The sequence below is a fragment of the Sinocyclocheilus rhinocerous genome, unplaced genomic scaffold (assembly GCF_001515625.1).
Source record: "Sinocyclocheilus rhinocerous isolate Xijiao unplaced genomic scaffold, SAMN03320098_v1.1 scaffold551, whole genome shotgun sequence".
NCBI lineage: Eukaryota > Metazoa > Chordata > Actinopteri > Cypriniformes > Cyprinidae > Sinocyclocheilus > Sinocyclocheilus rhinocerous.
Genome location: NW_015624564.1, coordinates 1,120,478 through 1,137,603, shown reverse-complemented (window position 1 = coordinate 1,137,603; position 17,126 = coordinate 1,120,478). Strand labels below are relative to the sequence as shown.

General features: G+C 36.3%; 1 protein-coding gene across 4 annotated transcripts in view; it reads left to right on the top strand.

The window, feature by feature from the left end:
• Window positions 1-3,385: 3,385 nt before the first annotated feature.
• The window catches only part of srgap1b (SLIT-ROBO Rho GTPase activating protein 1b), a 36,948-nt gene continuing 23,207 nt past the window's right edge, over window positions 3,386-17,126 (top strand). The window contains exons 1-3 of one of the 4 annotated variants that reach the window (XM_016556727.1): window positions 3,386-3,460; window positions 3,788-4,042; window positions 14,316-14,511. In XM_016556727.1, coding sequence (XP_016412213.1) covers window positions 3,976-4,042; window positions 14,316-14,511 — 263 coding nt within the window. In that variant the 5' untranslated portion in view covers window positions 3,386-3,460; window positions 3,788-3,975. Of the gene's footprint in view, window positions 4,043-14,315; window positions 14,512-17,126 lie in introns of all 4 variants that reach the window. The other 3 variants (XM_016556736.1, XM_016556718.1, XM_016556745.1) reach the window with 3 other exon arrangements.

Sequence of the window (17,126 nt, the reverse complement as noted above, 5' to 3'; positions counted from 1 at the left end):
TATATCTGTTCTCTATTATAGATCATTGGTCACATCACTTATTTAATGTCAAAGGGCACCAATTTTCTGTTGTAAATTGGACTGTCCTGTTGAGGAGAGATTTGAGTCTCTCTAGGTTTCTACCTGTGAGATAGAGCTGTGCTCATGTATTTTAGCACTAAACCAACAACCTTAACCCCGGCCCTCAACTTTATCCCTCTTTTCAACTTTAATTTCCTGTTGAGCCTCTCTTTTGGTAAAAGATTATGTAAAAATCTTTTTAAGTAAGGTTTATTTTCTCACCTTTATACGATGTTTCGCCTTCCTACGGAATGATCAGTAGAAGGAGAAAAGACTGAAATGAAAATATACATTTTCAGTCAATACTGATACTGTTTATGCTATTGTTTCTTTCATTGATCTAATTATCTGTTTGTAATAGTAATATTGAATTACATTTGATCCCTTTTGCTTTATCAACAGTTATCAGACTTGAATGTCCTGAATGAATGAATGTCTAAAGTTGATGCTCTAAATGTCCTCGTCGTGACGAACAATCACCAGACTCATCTATGTGGGTGACCTTCCTTTTTCCACATTCATTTAATGCAATTATTTAATAGTTTGTTTGTTTATTTCAGTGGGTTCATTTGAGTGCAAGGTGTTTTCATCATGCTGAAAAAATGTCCTGGCTCCCTCTGCTGGTAAATGACAAAGAGCACTTTCAGTGCACTTTGTGAACTTCATTATATATTTTTTTTCTTTTTGCCTCATGCAATGTATCTTATGTAATTCATTAAGCATTCCTGTGACATCTGTCGCCAATACCTTGACACAGTGACGAGAACAGCGATACAGAGTGGCCCCTTCCTGCTGAGCTACATGGGATTTCTTGGCCCCCGTTGTCATGGCAGCTGAGACTGAAGACTGCAGGCTTTAATTGTAGTCAACCCACTAGGAAAGGGGATATTGTTAATGAGGTTACACAGCTGGAAATGGGTGAAAGAGGGGATATGGAGCGACTGCCAGTCAGGGCTGAAGATATTGATCTGACCTTTACAAAACTGTTCTGCAGGGCAGCCTAACACAACTTTCACAGAGGTCAAAGGATGACAGACAGAGAGCCGTGATTGGCAGCTCAATGCAGGGCTGCTGCTTTAGACTCCTACTTTGTGTTTAATAACTACAGGAAATATCAGATCCAGTGTTTGATCGACCTGAATTGCCTTTACAGTCATCAGTCGTCTGTATGAAGAGAGAAAGATGTTAGAAAAGGCCAGAATTTCATGAGGAAAAAAGTGTGTGTGTGTGTGTGTGTGTGTGTGTGTGTGTATGTGGTTCAGGTATACCCTATACGTTATGATAATATAAAGATGATAATATCCAAAATGATTGTCCTTGTAGGGACAGTTTTTGGTCCCCATGAGGAAACAAGCTTATAAATCGTACATAGCTCTGTTACAGAGAATTCTCCTAGAGAATATTAGCCATCTGTCCATAAACTGATGCTGGGCAGAAAGACAATGATATTTATATATATATATATATTGATATATGTAAAATGGTAATGAGATTGTTGTTATGCAGGAAGGTCTTGTTTTTTTTTTGTTTTTGTTTTTTGGAAAGAGAGCAAGCAAATTAGGTTCCCAGCAGTCAATTTACAATTCAATTACTTAGATTTTTTTAATACAATAATTCTATTAAAATGAACAAAATTTTACTCTAGTAATTAAATTATACAAGACATGTCTTGGCCATATTCCCAAAATTTAAAGAAAAAGAAAAAAAGACCATTGTACAACCATTTTGTGATTTTTTTCCTGCATTATTTTGATGACAGTTACTATAAGCAAGTTTATTTATTTATTTATGAGTTTATGTATTTTTTCTTACTCTGAATTTATTAGCATTTCTGGACAGCATGTAATGCTGTAAGGAAAACCATCCTGTCAAGACACATTTAAAAAAAGAAAATGATCAAATCAGCACAAATCAGTACCACAAATAGTACCATGATGTATAAAAATTTTGCACTTTAAAAATATATTAATATTTCTGATATTTAGATAAATAAATATATTATTCTATTAAACTTTATTGTTTCCATTTCTAAAATTAGTATTCAATAAATAAATAAATAATGTACTTACAGTAATTGTCATCAAAATAGTGCAGAAAAAATATCACAAAAACAAACAAACAAACAAATATATTTTTTCACAAAGCAATAATTTTTAATTTGGAGTGAAATACGACCTTAAATATGACCTTATTTTACCATGTAGACCAATGATTATACATTTGTGTGTGTGTGTGTGTAATGACAAAACTTTTTTTTTAAGCGAAGTATTCCTTTAACTCCCTCGCCCCTCTGTAGACACCCTCTGTGAACTGACATGAGATCAGTGTCACAGAATTTGTTCCACCTACTGATTTTGTATTCTCTGTCTCCCCCTGCTGACTTTGTGCAATGCTGTCGCGTGTGAGGGTGAATAAGCGCCTCCTACACTATTCAACCACTTATGTCTAAGTGAGGAATGGGGGAGTCATTGAGAAGCCTTTTCATTGTAATTTATTACTGTGTTCTGTAGTTGCAAAGTTGCACCAGCAGAAGTCAGACTGGCGCTTTCTACAGATTCTGTAGGCTACTGGGTGCTTCCGTTCATATCAAAGGTTAAATTCAACCTGGTGTAAACCTGGCATCATGCCATTTGCACTGAGTAATACATTTGGACAGTGTGCGAATAGCTCATTGACTTTCAGAGATTCGACTTTAAAATATTTGCCTTTGTTTTTAGGCTCAATCGGTTGAGGGTCGTCGTTTGGCGCACCTAACGTCCTTAGCGAAGTGTTACCACTTGAATACGTTTGAAAAAACACTATATACCTGTATTTTATTTATATTTTTGTGATGCATAAATTTATAATGCGGCGTTTGCTGACAGTACTTATTTGTTATCGACGAAGCAACTGAATTATATATACAGTATATATATATGTATGTATAATAGGTATGTATAATGTCTATGTTAAAAATATATTAGGCATTACACGCACACATAATGTCTTAAATATATATATATATATATTTAATAGAATTTTTAGATAAATGTATTATTTTATATTTGCTATATTAAAATATCTCAATGGAAACAAATGTAAACAAAATTTCACTTTTCAATATAGCATCATATTTTGTTCGTGTTTCCACCGCCAAATGGCACAAGTTAACCAATAAACCCTTTTGGTAAATTTTAAATCTAGTCCAGTGGTTCTCAGTCCAGGTCTTGAAGTACTCCAGCACTAGCATTTTGGATTTCTCCGTTATCTGACACACCCAGTTCATGTCTCGTAGTCTACTAATAAGCCGATGATACAAATCAGGTGTGTTAAATGAGAGAACTATCCAAACTGTTCAGAGCTTGGGCTCTCAAGGACCAGGACTGGGGAAAAAACTGGACTAGAGGTTTCCTAAAACAGAGTGACTGTCAATTTTATGTGTCTTACACGCACACACTCACACGCCTCAACCCGCCCACCAATTGACAGTAGTGTGAGAGCGCGCGCATGAGAAACACTCATACCTAACATTTTTTTTTTTGCATACACAATCAGATACTCTCACACCTTAGAGTCAGTTTAGATGATTTACGGTGTCTGACACCTCTTTCTTGTTTATCGCGTGCGCACTCAACCTGTGCGTAATATTGATGAGGCCACTTGCATCTCCAGTCGTTCTTGCGCGGCTGTAACGACGCGCCCCTGTGGTTCACGTGCCACTTTTCATGGGTCTTTTTTTCCCGTGCAGGTCCAATAATCATTGATGTGCATGGTTGAATGTCATCGCTTTGCTTTACGGACTGCAGTTTCCTGCAGCTGGATCACGCACTGAACCTGTGGTTAGATATGACGCATCGGGCACAGTAGGGACGCGTCTCGGAGAAGCAGAAAGGTTTCAGACAGAAGGGACAAGCGGATCTGGACTACACAGGCGTCATGTCTAGCACGACGAAGAGCAAAAAGGAAAAGGAAATCATTACGGAGTATGAGAGCCAAGTGAAAGGTAAGAAGAACACTGGCACCTGATGGGTACTTGGAGACGGTCTCGTCTGATGCATCTAATACAAACCTTGTGCATGCGTTAAATTGACTACATATTGGCCAAATAATATTTCATAATGCCTTTCAGTTGCATTATTGCTGCTTATTTTGTGTGAATTGATTATCAGAGCATTAAATCGTTCTGCTGGAAATTGTTAAGCTGGTGGTTTTGTTTTAAAACATGTTAAGTGGTTTCTTGCTTTCTTTTGCTTGTTAAAGCTGGTAAACCACCTTTGACCAAGCAACTCAAAATGGTCAAGATAGTTTTTGGAACATGGTTACTGGTCAGCCAGCTAATGACCAGCTTGGATTAGCTACAAACCAGCTGCCAGCTGGTCAAGATGGTTTTTGCAACATGGAAGCTGGTCATCCAACGTATTACTAGCTAGAAACCAACCAGCTTAAAGTGGTTATGAGATTTGGAATATGGTAGCTGGTTGACCAGTTAATTACAAGCTGGAAATCAGCGGCCAGTTGGTCTAGATGTTTTTTTTTTTTTTTTTACAAAATGGTAGCTAGTCAACCAGCTTATTACTAGCTAGAGAACAACGATATTAATGTGGTCAAGATGAGTTTTGGATCATGGTAGCTAGTTGACCAGCTAATACCCAGCTAGAAATAAGCAACCAGCTGGTCAAGATGGTTTTTGCAACATGGCAGCTGGTCAACCAGCTTATTACTAGCTTTAAACCAACCAGCTTAAGATGGTTAGAAAGAGTTTTTGGAACATGGTTGCTGGTTGACCAGCTAATAACCAACTGGTCAAATGGTTTTTGCAACATGGCAGCTGGTCAACCAGTTTATTACTAGCTAGAAATCAACCAGATTAAGGTGGTTAAGATAAGTTTTGGAACATGGTTGCTGGTTGACCAGCTAATAACCAGCTGGTCAAAATGGATTTTGCAACATGGCAGCTGGTCAGTCAGATTAAGGTGGTTAATATGAGTTTTGGAACATAGTTGCTGGTTGACCAGATAATAACAAGCAACCAGTGGCTCATACAAGCTCAAGATGGTCCAGATGGTATATGTAATGTGGTTACTGGTCAACCGGCTAGAAACCTCAAGGTGATCAAGATGGTTTTTGGACCATGTCAGGTGTTTGACTAGCTATCTACTAATTAAAAACCAGCTATGAGCTGGACATACCAGCTCTAGATGGCTAATTCACCAGTTGATAACCACCTTGGACTAGCTAGAAACAAGCTACTGTGTTTCAAAACAATCTTAAGCTGGATTTCCAGCAGGAGGTGAGAGGCTTAAGTGAGGTAATTATGAAAATGCATGCTTCTTTGCATTCAACATATGCATTAGCATAATAATAACATATACAATCCACCCTGCATCATTTGTTTGCCCTTACAGCAGGGCGGCCGTTTGTGCGCGCACTCGTTTAACAGAGTGTAATCGATGAAATGGAAAGAGGGAGGGGGTGCGCGCAGCATCGCACAGGCTCCATGGCAACCCGCATGGCAACCTCTGTCTCCAGCACTTCAACTGTAGTCAGGTGAAGGTGTATGGCTCGTTTAGACCTCAAAAATGGAAAAAAATTTGGGAAAAATAGCTGGAAAGGGAATAGCACCAATTTGCTTTCCCTAATGCTGATATTTAAATGTAAGGAGCAAAGTTGCTTTCTCAGCTACTATTGGCCAATGGTGGACTGGGTGAGGGTGGTCTCTAGGCAACATGCTGATAGATTGGTGTAGTATTGGGGCCGCTGCGTTAGCACTCTCGCGGCAAAGATGGATGAACATATGGACGGCTCTCATTGTCAAATAGGTTTGTGTGCACGTGCACAAAGGTACACTCCGCTTTCAACAGACAACAGGCTCCTGCTGCATTGTACACGTTTCCATGGATACTCAACCACCAGTGTGTGTGAAGGTCCAATAGGGAAGCGATGGGTATCTGGCTGTGTGTGTGTCAGGGAGCAAGATCAGGGAATCCTCCTGCCGCAGCAGTGCTGTTTAGTATGGAGTGCACGTACAGCCGTGTGTGTGGCATACAGTAGTGTGACTAAGGATGGATTGAGACAGATGATTGATTTATGGTCATAAGGGACAGCGCTGTTATTCTCCGATATTACAGACACGTTTGCTATTGAAATATACTTAATTTTTTTTATTGATTAATAATCTTGCAGGTAAATGCATTCTGTGACCACGGATGTGTAAATGTGATTGCTTGAATTTTTATTTGACGCGAAATAATAGGTGCTGTGAAAAAAATGTCCTCGGAACATGCTTGAGTTTGTCAGTGACCGAACAGGAAATGGTTTTTTCTATGGGAGGAAGTTAGAAGGAAAGAGAGGCACATGACCTTGACTGTACCTGCAACTACACAGTGCGCGCACACACACACACACACACACACACACACATAAACTGAACTACACTTTTATGGTAATTCAAAGCAGTGTTATTTTAGTATCACTTATAGTTTTTGTTAATATTTTGAATTAGATTTTATTTTTTTATATATTTAGGTTTAGTACTTTTGTTGTGTGTTGTCAATGCATTTATATTTTTATTTTAGTAATTTTTAGTTGAATATATATATATTATATATATTCAGTACAATATTAAGTAACACAAATGTTTTTATGGTTTTAGCTAACTATTATAACCCTGATTCAGAGTGAGTTTAATGTGGAAAACATTGGTGTCTCTGTGTGTTTGTGTCTATGCGCATTCCTCAAAATATTTTTGCTTCATCAGCAAGAAACGGCACATGAGCGGGTGACTTTTTCAGTCCTGTAGGGAGCTTGCTATGACTAGAAACACAATTGTAAACCCCACCCTCATGTCATCCAGTGATAGCTAGTGTGTGTGTGAGTTATGTGTACAGTATGTTATCATGCAAGGTTTAATCTTTTCCAACGTGCACTTATAAGCACAAAATAAAAGACAGAAAATGGATTGATGTCTTACAGTATGACATTGCCATAATACTGCGTTTTAGCCTGTTATTCTCATGAGATTTGATGCTGGGTTGCACTTTTGGCTGCTGTCCAGTCCAAAGCCACAAACACACAGATACACATCATCGTCCAAGGCTGCAGACTGACTCGCTGGTGTACTTCCTCTGCCTAGAGTGACTGTATGAATCAGATTTATTGCGGCTCAGGGGATCCACTCTGCTACAAGACATTTCATCTCTTTGTTTAGAGTCCCAGAGAAGGAGCTGTCAGAGTCCAAACATCTCACAATAAATGTTCAGAGTGAATGCAAAGCGACGTAAAACAGGCTGTACAGATTAAAGGAGCATTTTTAGCGGGTTTGAGAAATATTATACTGCAGAATTTCCTGAATTCAACAACCATTCACAGAAAAAGTACCAAATTATTTTTTTCTTTTTTTGGTCATGCGGAAGGAACAAAGTGGTTTTGTTGCCCACATCCTCTTGTGCGTGTCGCTGTGTCACACTACATGATGAACTTTGGGTTTTTCTGATATGAAATAATAAGAAATGTCTTGCTTCTTTAAAACTTACAGATTGTTTTTACATACCATTTGATTATCTGTGTAACAGCTCTGTTTAAACACTAGTCAAAGTGCACAGTTAATGTGGCCCTGCAAACCTTGTAGATTATATACCGTATTGTCCCGAATATAAGACGATGTTTTTTTCTTGGAAATACATCTGAAAAAACGCGGTCGTCTTATTTATATTCAGGGTCTAGACTTTGACATGTCAATAATACACCCACAACAATAGGTGATGAGAAACAAGAGACCAAAAAATGCAGATGAGCTGAAGGCCACTGTCAAAGAATCCTGGGCTTCCATACCACCTCAGCAGTGCTACAAACTGATCACCTCCATGCCACGGCGAATTGAGGCAGTAATTAAAGCAAGAGGAGCCCCTACCAAGTATTGAGTACATGTACAGTAAATGAACATACTTTTCATAAGGCCAACAATTCACTAAAAATGTTTTTTTTTTATTGGTCTTATGAAGTATTCTAATTTGTTGTGAATTGGTGGGTTTTTGTTAAATGTGAGCCAAAATCATCACAATTAAAAGAAACAAAGACTTAAACTACTTCAGTCTGTGTGCACTGAATGTATTTAATACACAAGTTTCACAATTTGAGTTGAATTACTGAAATAAATGAACTTTTCCAGGACATTCTAATTTATTGAGATGCACCTGTATATTCGGGCCAATACGGTATATTGCAGGGAATTGGATGTGTGTGTGATTACTTATATTTTCGGAGAAAAAAATTGTTACCTCTCCCTTTGGTGATATTTGGGGACATTCATAATTGGAAAAATGTAAATGGTTAAATTATTAAATGGTATTAAGTATAATTCAAATTAAGCATAAATATAAATTATAATAAATATAATTAACATAATAAAAATTTGTGTGGTAGGCTGTTCAAATAGGTTAATCAGAAGCACAAATTGTGGTATCAGATCAAAACCTTTTCTTAGTTTCAGTGTCGACTTTATTTTGTTTTGCATTATAATTAGCATTATGTAAAACAATTGTAAGTCTATTCCTGTATATGAATATGCATATTAATTACCTACTTCATAGTATATAAAAAGCAATACACCCAATTAGTAGCATGTCCAAATGTGCAGTATTCATAAAACAGTAGGCAAAAAAAAAACATACTGCTTCTGCCAAGATTTTAAAGTCATATCTGATGGACACTTTACTGCCACAGGAGAGGATTTGTCATGTTTGTGAATGTTGTAAAACAGCCACATGAATGATGTCTAGGTCATATGACAGTTACAACATGGTGTAAAATGTTCATACTACCAAAATTCATACATGCATATTAATGGTCAAAAGTGAATTCTTCATCAAAAGCAGTACATACTTAGTATGCGATTTCAGCTTCTGAAATGCGTCGTTTAGGTAGAAAAATCAATGTGTATGTGTGGACTGTAACACAAGTCAGGTGATGGGCGAATGCTGAGAGCTGAACAAGGACCAGATGTCCACAACGTGTGTGTGCTTGCAGGAGTGTGTGAATGTGAGTTTGTTTGTGTAATATCGTCCCATCCTCATGTACGCATCTCAGCCCTGGTCATGTTTCAAATTAATGATTGGAAACAGCATATGGCCCCACTTCCTCTTTTCGCGAATAGACAGTGAACAAATAGCTAATTTGGTCAAAACTGATTTCTTTGTATCAGACTCAAGACCAGACAGATTTCCCAGCCACCCACTGCATGTATTTATAACGGGAACCCTGTAAGTCTCATTAATCAAGTATAGATATCGATCCAGTCATCTATTTAAGACCACAGCAGAGAGGACCATATACACTGCAGAATTACACTAAAGATTGTGGGTCTTAAAGACTGTCTTTGACTTTACTCTTGGGTTTAAAGCAGAAAGCTTAGTTAGCCAGGCTTGATTTTTCAGATTATCTCGAGTCGTATTTCGAGTTGAAACAACAGAGATGTGCTAATGGAGCTTAGTCAGGGTAAACGCCGTATTTTGATTAATGTGGATGAAATTTCTTTTTGCATTTTTAATGTTTTGACTGTCTCTTCCAAAAAGACTCATTTACATTTGTGTCAAATTAAGTTCTGGTCTGGTGTTGAGACCTTACACGTTCTCCTTAGCTGTTTGTATCTACTGACCTTGGATTTGTTAGTGTTTGATTACATTTGATGTGTCTTGTGTGCTGAATGAAGCCTCTCCTAATGCTAGCTTTTCCTTGACACTATGCAAAGACATTCACTTCATCAGTGTGTGTGTGTATGATTTACCGTGATTTACAGAAAAAAAATGTCTATATAAAACAGAATTTTTTTTTCTGTAAATCGTGGTAAATCTTTCATTGTTTTGATGATTTAAAAACCCTTATATATACACTGTGTGTGTATATGTGTGTGTGTGTATATATATATATATATATATGTGAATTTAAGAAGAACAAAACTTGAAGTATAATCAATAAATGTTGACCAGAGATCTTATTTTAATTGAAAACATCTACTTCCATGGGGAAAGACTGAAATCTCCAAAATGTATTTAATATATTTCAAATCAGCAATAAAATCCGATAACAGTTGTAGTATTAATTTAGCTCAAATCGTTGCAAAGACGATTAATTTATTAAAGACTGAAAAAGTGTTTTTCAGGCTAGTTCAATTGATGTATATTCACAAGTGGAAAAAACCTGATTAACTTTAAGGCAAAAATTGGGGTGTTTTGACACGTGATGATATTTAAGACTTATAAGCGAAGAGTCGGCATGCTAATATGATTTTTTTTTAGACTGAGAGGACAGAGTGTGTGCCTAAGATTAAAGGAAAAGCTGAAGGAAAAAGCTTAAGAATTAAATTAGCTTTAGATGAATAGAGGAAAGCGAGAGAAGAGGAGATCCAGATAAGACGTCTAAGGAGAAATGGGAAATAAATGGGAAGTAGCAGACTAGCGTAAAACATGGTGACGTATGTGGGGTTTTTTTAGAGGGTAAAAATGCGAGTTCCCCTTTCTTCCACATAAATAGTATATTTTTATATTTATGGAGGGCATAAGTGCGTATTTTGCTGCCGTTGTGGTTTGAAATTCCCATTTTTCTAAATCATGTGAATATGGGAGTGTGTGGTTGTATGCGCTAGCGTGTGTGTGTGTGTGTAATGCAGCATGCCTGCACACTCCTCACACTCACAGGTTGCTGAGCAGAAGCCTTGTTGCCATGGAGACAGTCTGGGTCGGGCGCATGCCGCAGGGTATCAGACATGCTCACCGCGGTCACAAGTTCAAAGGTCAAACACCAGATAGACAGCGACTTGTGAAGACGAACAATTTGAACAATTATAAATGGCAATTATTTTATGGTAGTGAGTGGAGCACATTATTTTTACACCATTATACACATTTTGTTTGCTTGTAAACTGGCAAATTTTATTTTTCATCATGGTAAATGTCCATATTTATGTACTGGCTATGGGAATTTTATATTTCTCCGCTAGATGAAATCCATCACCATGAACAAACATGTTTCCGATGCTTTTATATTCTTTTTTTGTGCTTCAAAGGCTTGTGGAAATGAGTCACTGTCTATTTATTTGTCGCTGGGAAAGCAAGTTTCAATGCACTTCCAGTTCCGCAGTTGTTTCAAGCTGGTTTTTGCCAGTGAGCTGTTCGTGACTGGTTTGAAACTGCATGCACATTGTCCAGATGACAGATGAGCGTGTTTCGAGCATCAACATGAGTGGAGGCAGGGGACGGCCCATGTGAGGATGCGCTCCGTTGCAGTTGGATGTTTTCTCTCTTGAGATTTTCTTGAGAACAGCTCTGTCAGCAACAGCTGTACTGGTAAAAGACTGATGCATTGGCTAGGCCAATTAATTGTCCAATATTTGGCTATTATTTTATTAGTATTTAGCATTATTTATATACTATTATAGTTTTATTAATATTTTGAATTAACTTTTATTTTCAATTTTATTAAATTTTTTATTAGTTGTATTATTAGTTGTAATACATTACATTAGTTGTATTTATTATTAGTTGTATTTTGTTACATTTTTATTCATTTTTGAATTATTACTACTTAGGTTGAATTTATTTGTGTGTATGTATATGCATGTGTGTTTTTATATTTATATAAATATATGTATATATATATATATGTGTGTGTGTGTATTATTTACTATTTATTATTACATGAATATTAAATATATTTGTTGTACATATATTTTTAAATAATTTTACTGTTTTGTTTTTTTACAGCTAAATGCAGATTTGTTTTTTATTTTCTTTATTGTTTATTTTCTATAAATATGGATATATTTACAAATTAGAATTAAAGAGTAACATTATCAACTTTGACAGCCCTATTTTTCCCTACAAATGGCTTACCTATAATTGTCGCTGCATATTAAACTGCAAAAGTGTTTAAAAAAAATCACATTCTGGAAAAAGTAACCTGCACCACTCAGGCAGTGCTGACATTCATTTGGCACATTTTTTTTTTGAATATCACCTCCGATTCTCTGCTGTGTTTCAGTTGTTTCTTATATTGTATCAAAAGAGTCACCTTGCTCACCATGCCACAAATGCAGAACACGCAAACACACACACATACGCGTTACATGTCTCCACTTCTCACAGTCCCTCCCACCCTCCTACACACACACACACACACACACCCACGCAGAGCTCACGCCAAGCCTGCTGTCTCATCTATTATTTCGAGCCGGAGAGGCTGTGTGACATTAAACAGTTGGTCTATGGAGAGAGAAAGAGAGGGGGAAAAGTGTGAAGGAGAGGAAGAAAAGGAGGGAGAGAGTGAGCTGGTGAAAGGGAACAAGGGAGTGTTATTATTAAAAGCAGTTATTAAAGGAATAATTTGTGCAAAAATGAAAATTACTCATCCTCATGGTGTTTAAAACCCAGGCAGAACCTTGTATTCGGGATTGGGGTGCAAAATGTAAGAATCAACCATTACACCATAAAAAAACATATCAATGTGAATATTTTGGTGGGACGGGGTGTGGAGGGGTAGTGTGTCCTAGAGGGATTATTGAGGTGTTTATGGCTCTGTTTCAAAACCATATGGCTGTTTTATGTGCTCATTTCCATGCAATTAATAACAGGCACTTAATCTTTTTGAAGCTTCCAAAAGGATGCAAAAACACTGTAGAAATATCTTGTAGTTCATATGACTTATGCGCTTATGTGATCACTTTATGTGAGGAACAGACCCGAATTTAAAATGTAATTCACTGAAAGTCTGTCCTAGTTCTGTTTGGTGCGTTCGTGAGAGGACATGAGAGTAGTAGTAATAGTCTGATTTATTTCTTAAATCTTTCTTTTGAGTCTTTTAAATGAGTAGGTTGATCAGGTTAAAACGAGAATGATTCGTTCACAAATCTAACTCATGATTCAGTCACGTCTTAGATTATCAGTGTTATAATGGCTTGCATTTCATGCAAAGATATAATATGTCTTGACTTACTATATTTAACTTGTATGTCTTGGTTATAATATTTAACTTAAACTATTAAAACATTTGTTAACTGAAATAAAGCTGAAATAAAATATTAAATGAAAAATTTGTCAACTGAATGAAATAAGTTCAGGGTTAAGGACTAAAATTATTAACTAGGAAAAAACCTACAAAAAACAAACTGATACAAAAATAAATTAAACTTAAGTAGCAATAATTAATAAAAATATCAACAGCAGGTAACAAAATTAATAAAATGAAAATAAATGAAAAATAAAAGCTAATTCAAAATATTAATAAAAACTATTTTAGTATATAAATAATACTAAAATGACACCGCTTCAGACAAATTCGATTATAATTATAATTTACGATAGGTTTGAATGGAGAATGGCTTCTGAAGATTCAACTTTGTCAAAACGGGAATAACTTGCATTTTAAAATATATTAAAATATAAAATAGTTATTTTAAATTGTAATAATATTTCAATATTACTGTTATTACTATATTTTTAATTATATGCAGCCTTGGTGAGTGTTTTTCAAAAACATAATATTTTAATGACCCCAGACTTGTGTATATATAGTTTATATTTCCTGCCTTAATTTTAAACAGCATTTTTTGTTGTCTTTATAGTTTCATATAGTTTCATTATTTATTTTATTTTATTTATTATTTTTTTAAAGTGTATTTGTGCTGTCTTGAAAATAAATTGCACTTGATCAGATATTTTCTTGTCTAATTCATAAGAATTAGATTATAAATGCATGAGTCTAGACTACTTTTATTATACATTTGCACCTCTTTTAAAAAAAACTGAAAGCAAGTCTCTATCGACTGCCTTAGTATGGAAACAGCAATGAGTTTGGAATGGCATGATGTTAAGTAAATGAAGACAGCATTTTAATTCTGACTGAACTATTCCTTTAAGGAAAAGGAGTGTGGAGTTTGAGGTGAAGTGGAGATGAGAAGTAGGATGGAGAATCCAGAAAACCTCCTCCCATTAAACACACACACTAATCCCCATGGGATGCTCCACTCCACTACCTGTTGTCTTGGCAATGGCAGTGAGTGTGATAACCAGTGTGTTGTTAAGGAAGAATCCAGACCGGCTTGTTAGGAGGAAAATCTCTGGTTCAGGGAGCACAACTTCACCCATCAGTGCCCACTTTGTGTTCAAGTTGCTCCCGAACATGTCATGTGATGTCAGTTACACTGCAGCTGTCATTAAGAATGAAACACTGTCGTTTGAAATGGCCGTTGTTAATACGCTAACATAACTTTGTGTGTGTGTGAGCAGAGATACGGTCTCAGTTAGTGGAGCAGCAGAAATGTCTGGAGCAGCAGACGGACATGCGGGTTCAGCTCCTCCAGGACCTGCAGGATTTCTTCAGGAAGAAAGCCGAGATCGAGAGCGAATATTCACGCAACTTGGAGAAGCTCGCAGAGCGATTCATGGCCAAAACCCGCAGCACCAAGGACCACCAACAATACAAGTGAGTGGAGGTTGTGTGTGTGTGTGGCAGACTGTGAATGTGCATGAATGATTCAAGAGCAATTTTCATAGAAACGAATCCGTGGCAAATCGTTTAGGTTCAGGTGCTTTTTTTCTTTCCTTTCATTCACCTCCAAATAATTTCTCCCTCCCTGTTTTGTTCGACTGTGGTTTGCGGTGGATTAGGGCGACGTCTGGAATATTTTACCCATGATGCTCTGCAGCTTCATGCTTGAAAAATCAGAGAGGAGAAGCGATTGCTGTGTCTGCTGTAGTTATTGTTCTTGTGTGTGTGTGTGTGTGTGGACGGGCATCTGTGTATTTGCTGTCTCATTAATGCAGATAACGTTCTGCTGGGAAAATAGAGAGATGAGGGATGAGCGAGAGAGAAAGAGAGTTTCACAGTTTCTCTTCTGTTGCATTTTTTTCTCGTGCTGGGCACTGTTAGTGTGCTGGTCCTCATGGGGCTGTCCCATCGGATGCCTACTGAGCTTTATGATTAGTCACTGGCTGCTGAAGACATTCGCCTCTTTGGTCCAAAATGGCTTCCCATTGTCTTTTCGCAACAGCCATTACTAATATAGAAGATCAAGTGTGTGAAACAAAATGGCGTCTTTTACCTTCACATCGGCAGGTGGTTAAACCACCTTCACTCTCCAAAATAAATGAGCAATTTGCACAGAGAGAAATGCAATGCAGTTTTTGGCAGTAATCAGTTTAAAACATAGTTTAATCATGACACCTCTCTGAAGATTTTAGCATGGTGATGGATATAACAGATGCTAGCCAGCCATATAAATGCAAGACAGTAAGCTCATTGGCTGCTTATGCAGCATGAACCAAACAGCTTGTGCCAAGTTGTTTAACTCTCTGAATATCATCAGTTACGTTAACAACCCATCAGCCTGCGCCATCTACAGTTTCATGACTAATCTATATATTTATACAAAAGTCTGGGGTCAGTAAGATTTTTATTATTTTTAATGCTTTTATTCTGCAAGGATGCATTAAATTGGTCAAAATTGATAGTAAAGACATTTATAATGTTACAGATTTTTTTTTATAATGTTACAAATTTTAGTTTCAAATAAATGCTGTTCTTTCGTATTTTTGATCAGTCAAAGAACCCTGAAAAAATGTATCACTGTTTCCACAAAAATATTAAGCAGTACAACTGTTTGTAACATTGATAATAATAAGAAATGTTTCTTGAGCTCAAATGAGCGTATTAGAATGATTTTTGAAGGATCATGTGACACTGATGTAATGATGCTGAAAATTCAGCTTTGCCATCACAGGAATAAATTACATTTTTTAAATATATTAAAATAGAAAATGGTTATTTTAAAGTGTAAAAATAATTAGCAATATTACTGTTTTTTACTGTATTTTTAATCAAATGTGAGCATTCTTTAAAAAAAAGTAACCCCAAACAGTATTTTTACAGTATTTATTAGAGAAGCAGCCATGTTTGTGTTGATGACAATACTTTATTTACAACTCTGTATAGAAAACCTATGGATCGGAATAGCATTCTTCATGCCAAAAGTTTCCATCACATTCCTCTGAAGAAAGGTCTCCCTTACAGTCAATTTCTTCGAATCAAGAGGATTTGCACAAACACTGATGATTTTGAGATGGAATGTAATAAGATGTACAAACTTTCTTAGAGGATATCCTGATAAATGGCTTAAGCAAGCAATTGAAAAGATAAAATCTACACCAGTTAAATCACAATCCAAGACATCTCAAAGACCACCTTATATGTGTTGTACAACCTTCACTGTTCATAGTCAGACAATAAAGTCTATCATCAATAAACACTGGCATGTTCTGAGAGCTGATGACATTGGATATAGAATATTCAAGGAGCCTCCCCTTTTTTCATATTATAGGGGACGTAACATAAGAGATCATTTAGTCAGTTCGGATACCTTCATTAAGGAGAACAAATATGTGACTTTGGATCATTCCACTGGCTTCTTCCCATGCAGGATTTGTTCAGCTTGTGAAAATGCAATTAAAACGGATTCTTTCACTAGCACCACCACTCAGAAAAAAAATCAAAATTAGAGAGACTATCACTTGTTCATCATCTTTTGTTATTTATCTTATTTCATGCCCATGTGGTCTACAATATATTGGCAAGACTAATCGTCAATTAAAGACCTGCATCAACGAGCACATGAGCTCTATTAGAAAGATGGATATTCATTCTCCTGTGGCCAGACATTTTGCGGATGCTGACCATAAACTTAGTGATATGAGATTTACAGGTATTCAGAGATTGATCAGTTCAAGAAGAGGTGGTGATTCTAACAAAAGACTGTTACAATGTGAAGCTAAGTGGATCTATTATATGGACTGTGTATATCCGAAGGGATTAAATGAAGAACTTAAATTGTCTTGTTTTTTATGAATTGTACTTTTGTTAACTCCAACAGACAACCATTGTTCTCTAATTTGATGTAGATTATCCATTGCTTTACATATACACACATTGTGGCTATTTATTTCTTTTTCCTTTTTCTTTTCTTTTATATTATGTTATAATTTGTATTTTTATTTATATATATATATATATATATATATATATACATACACACACACACACAT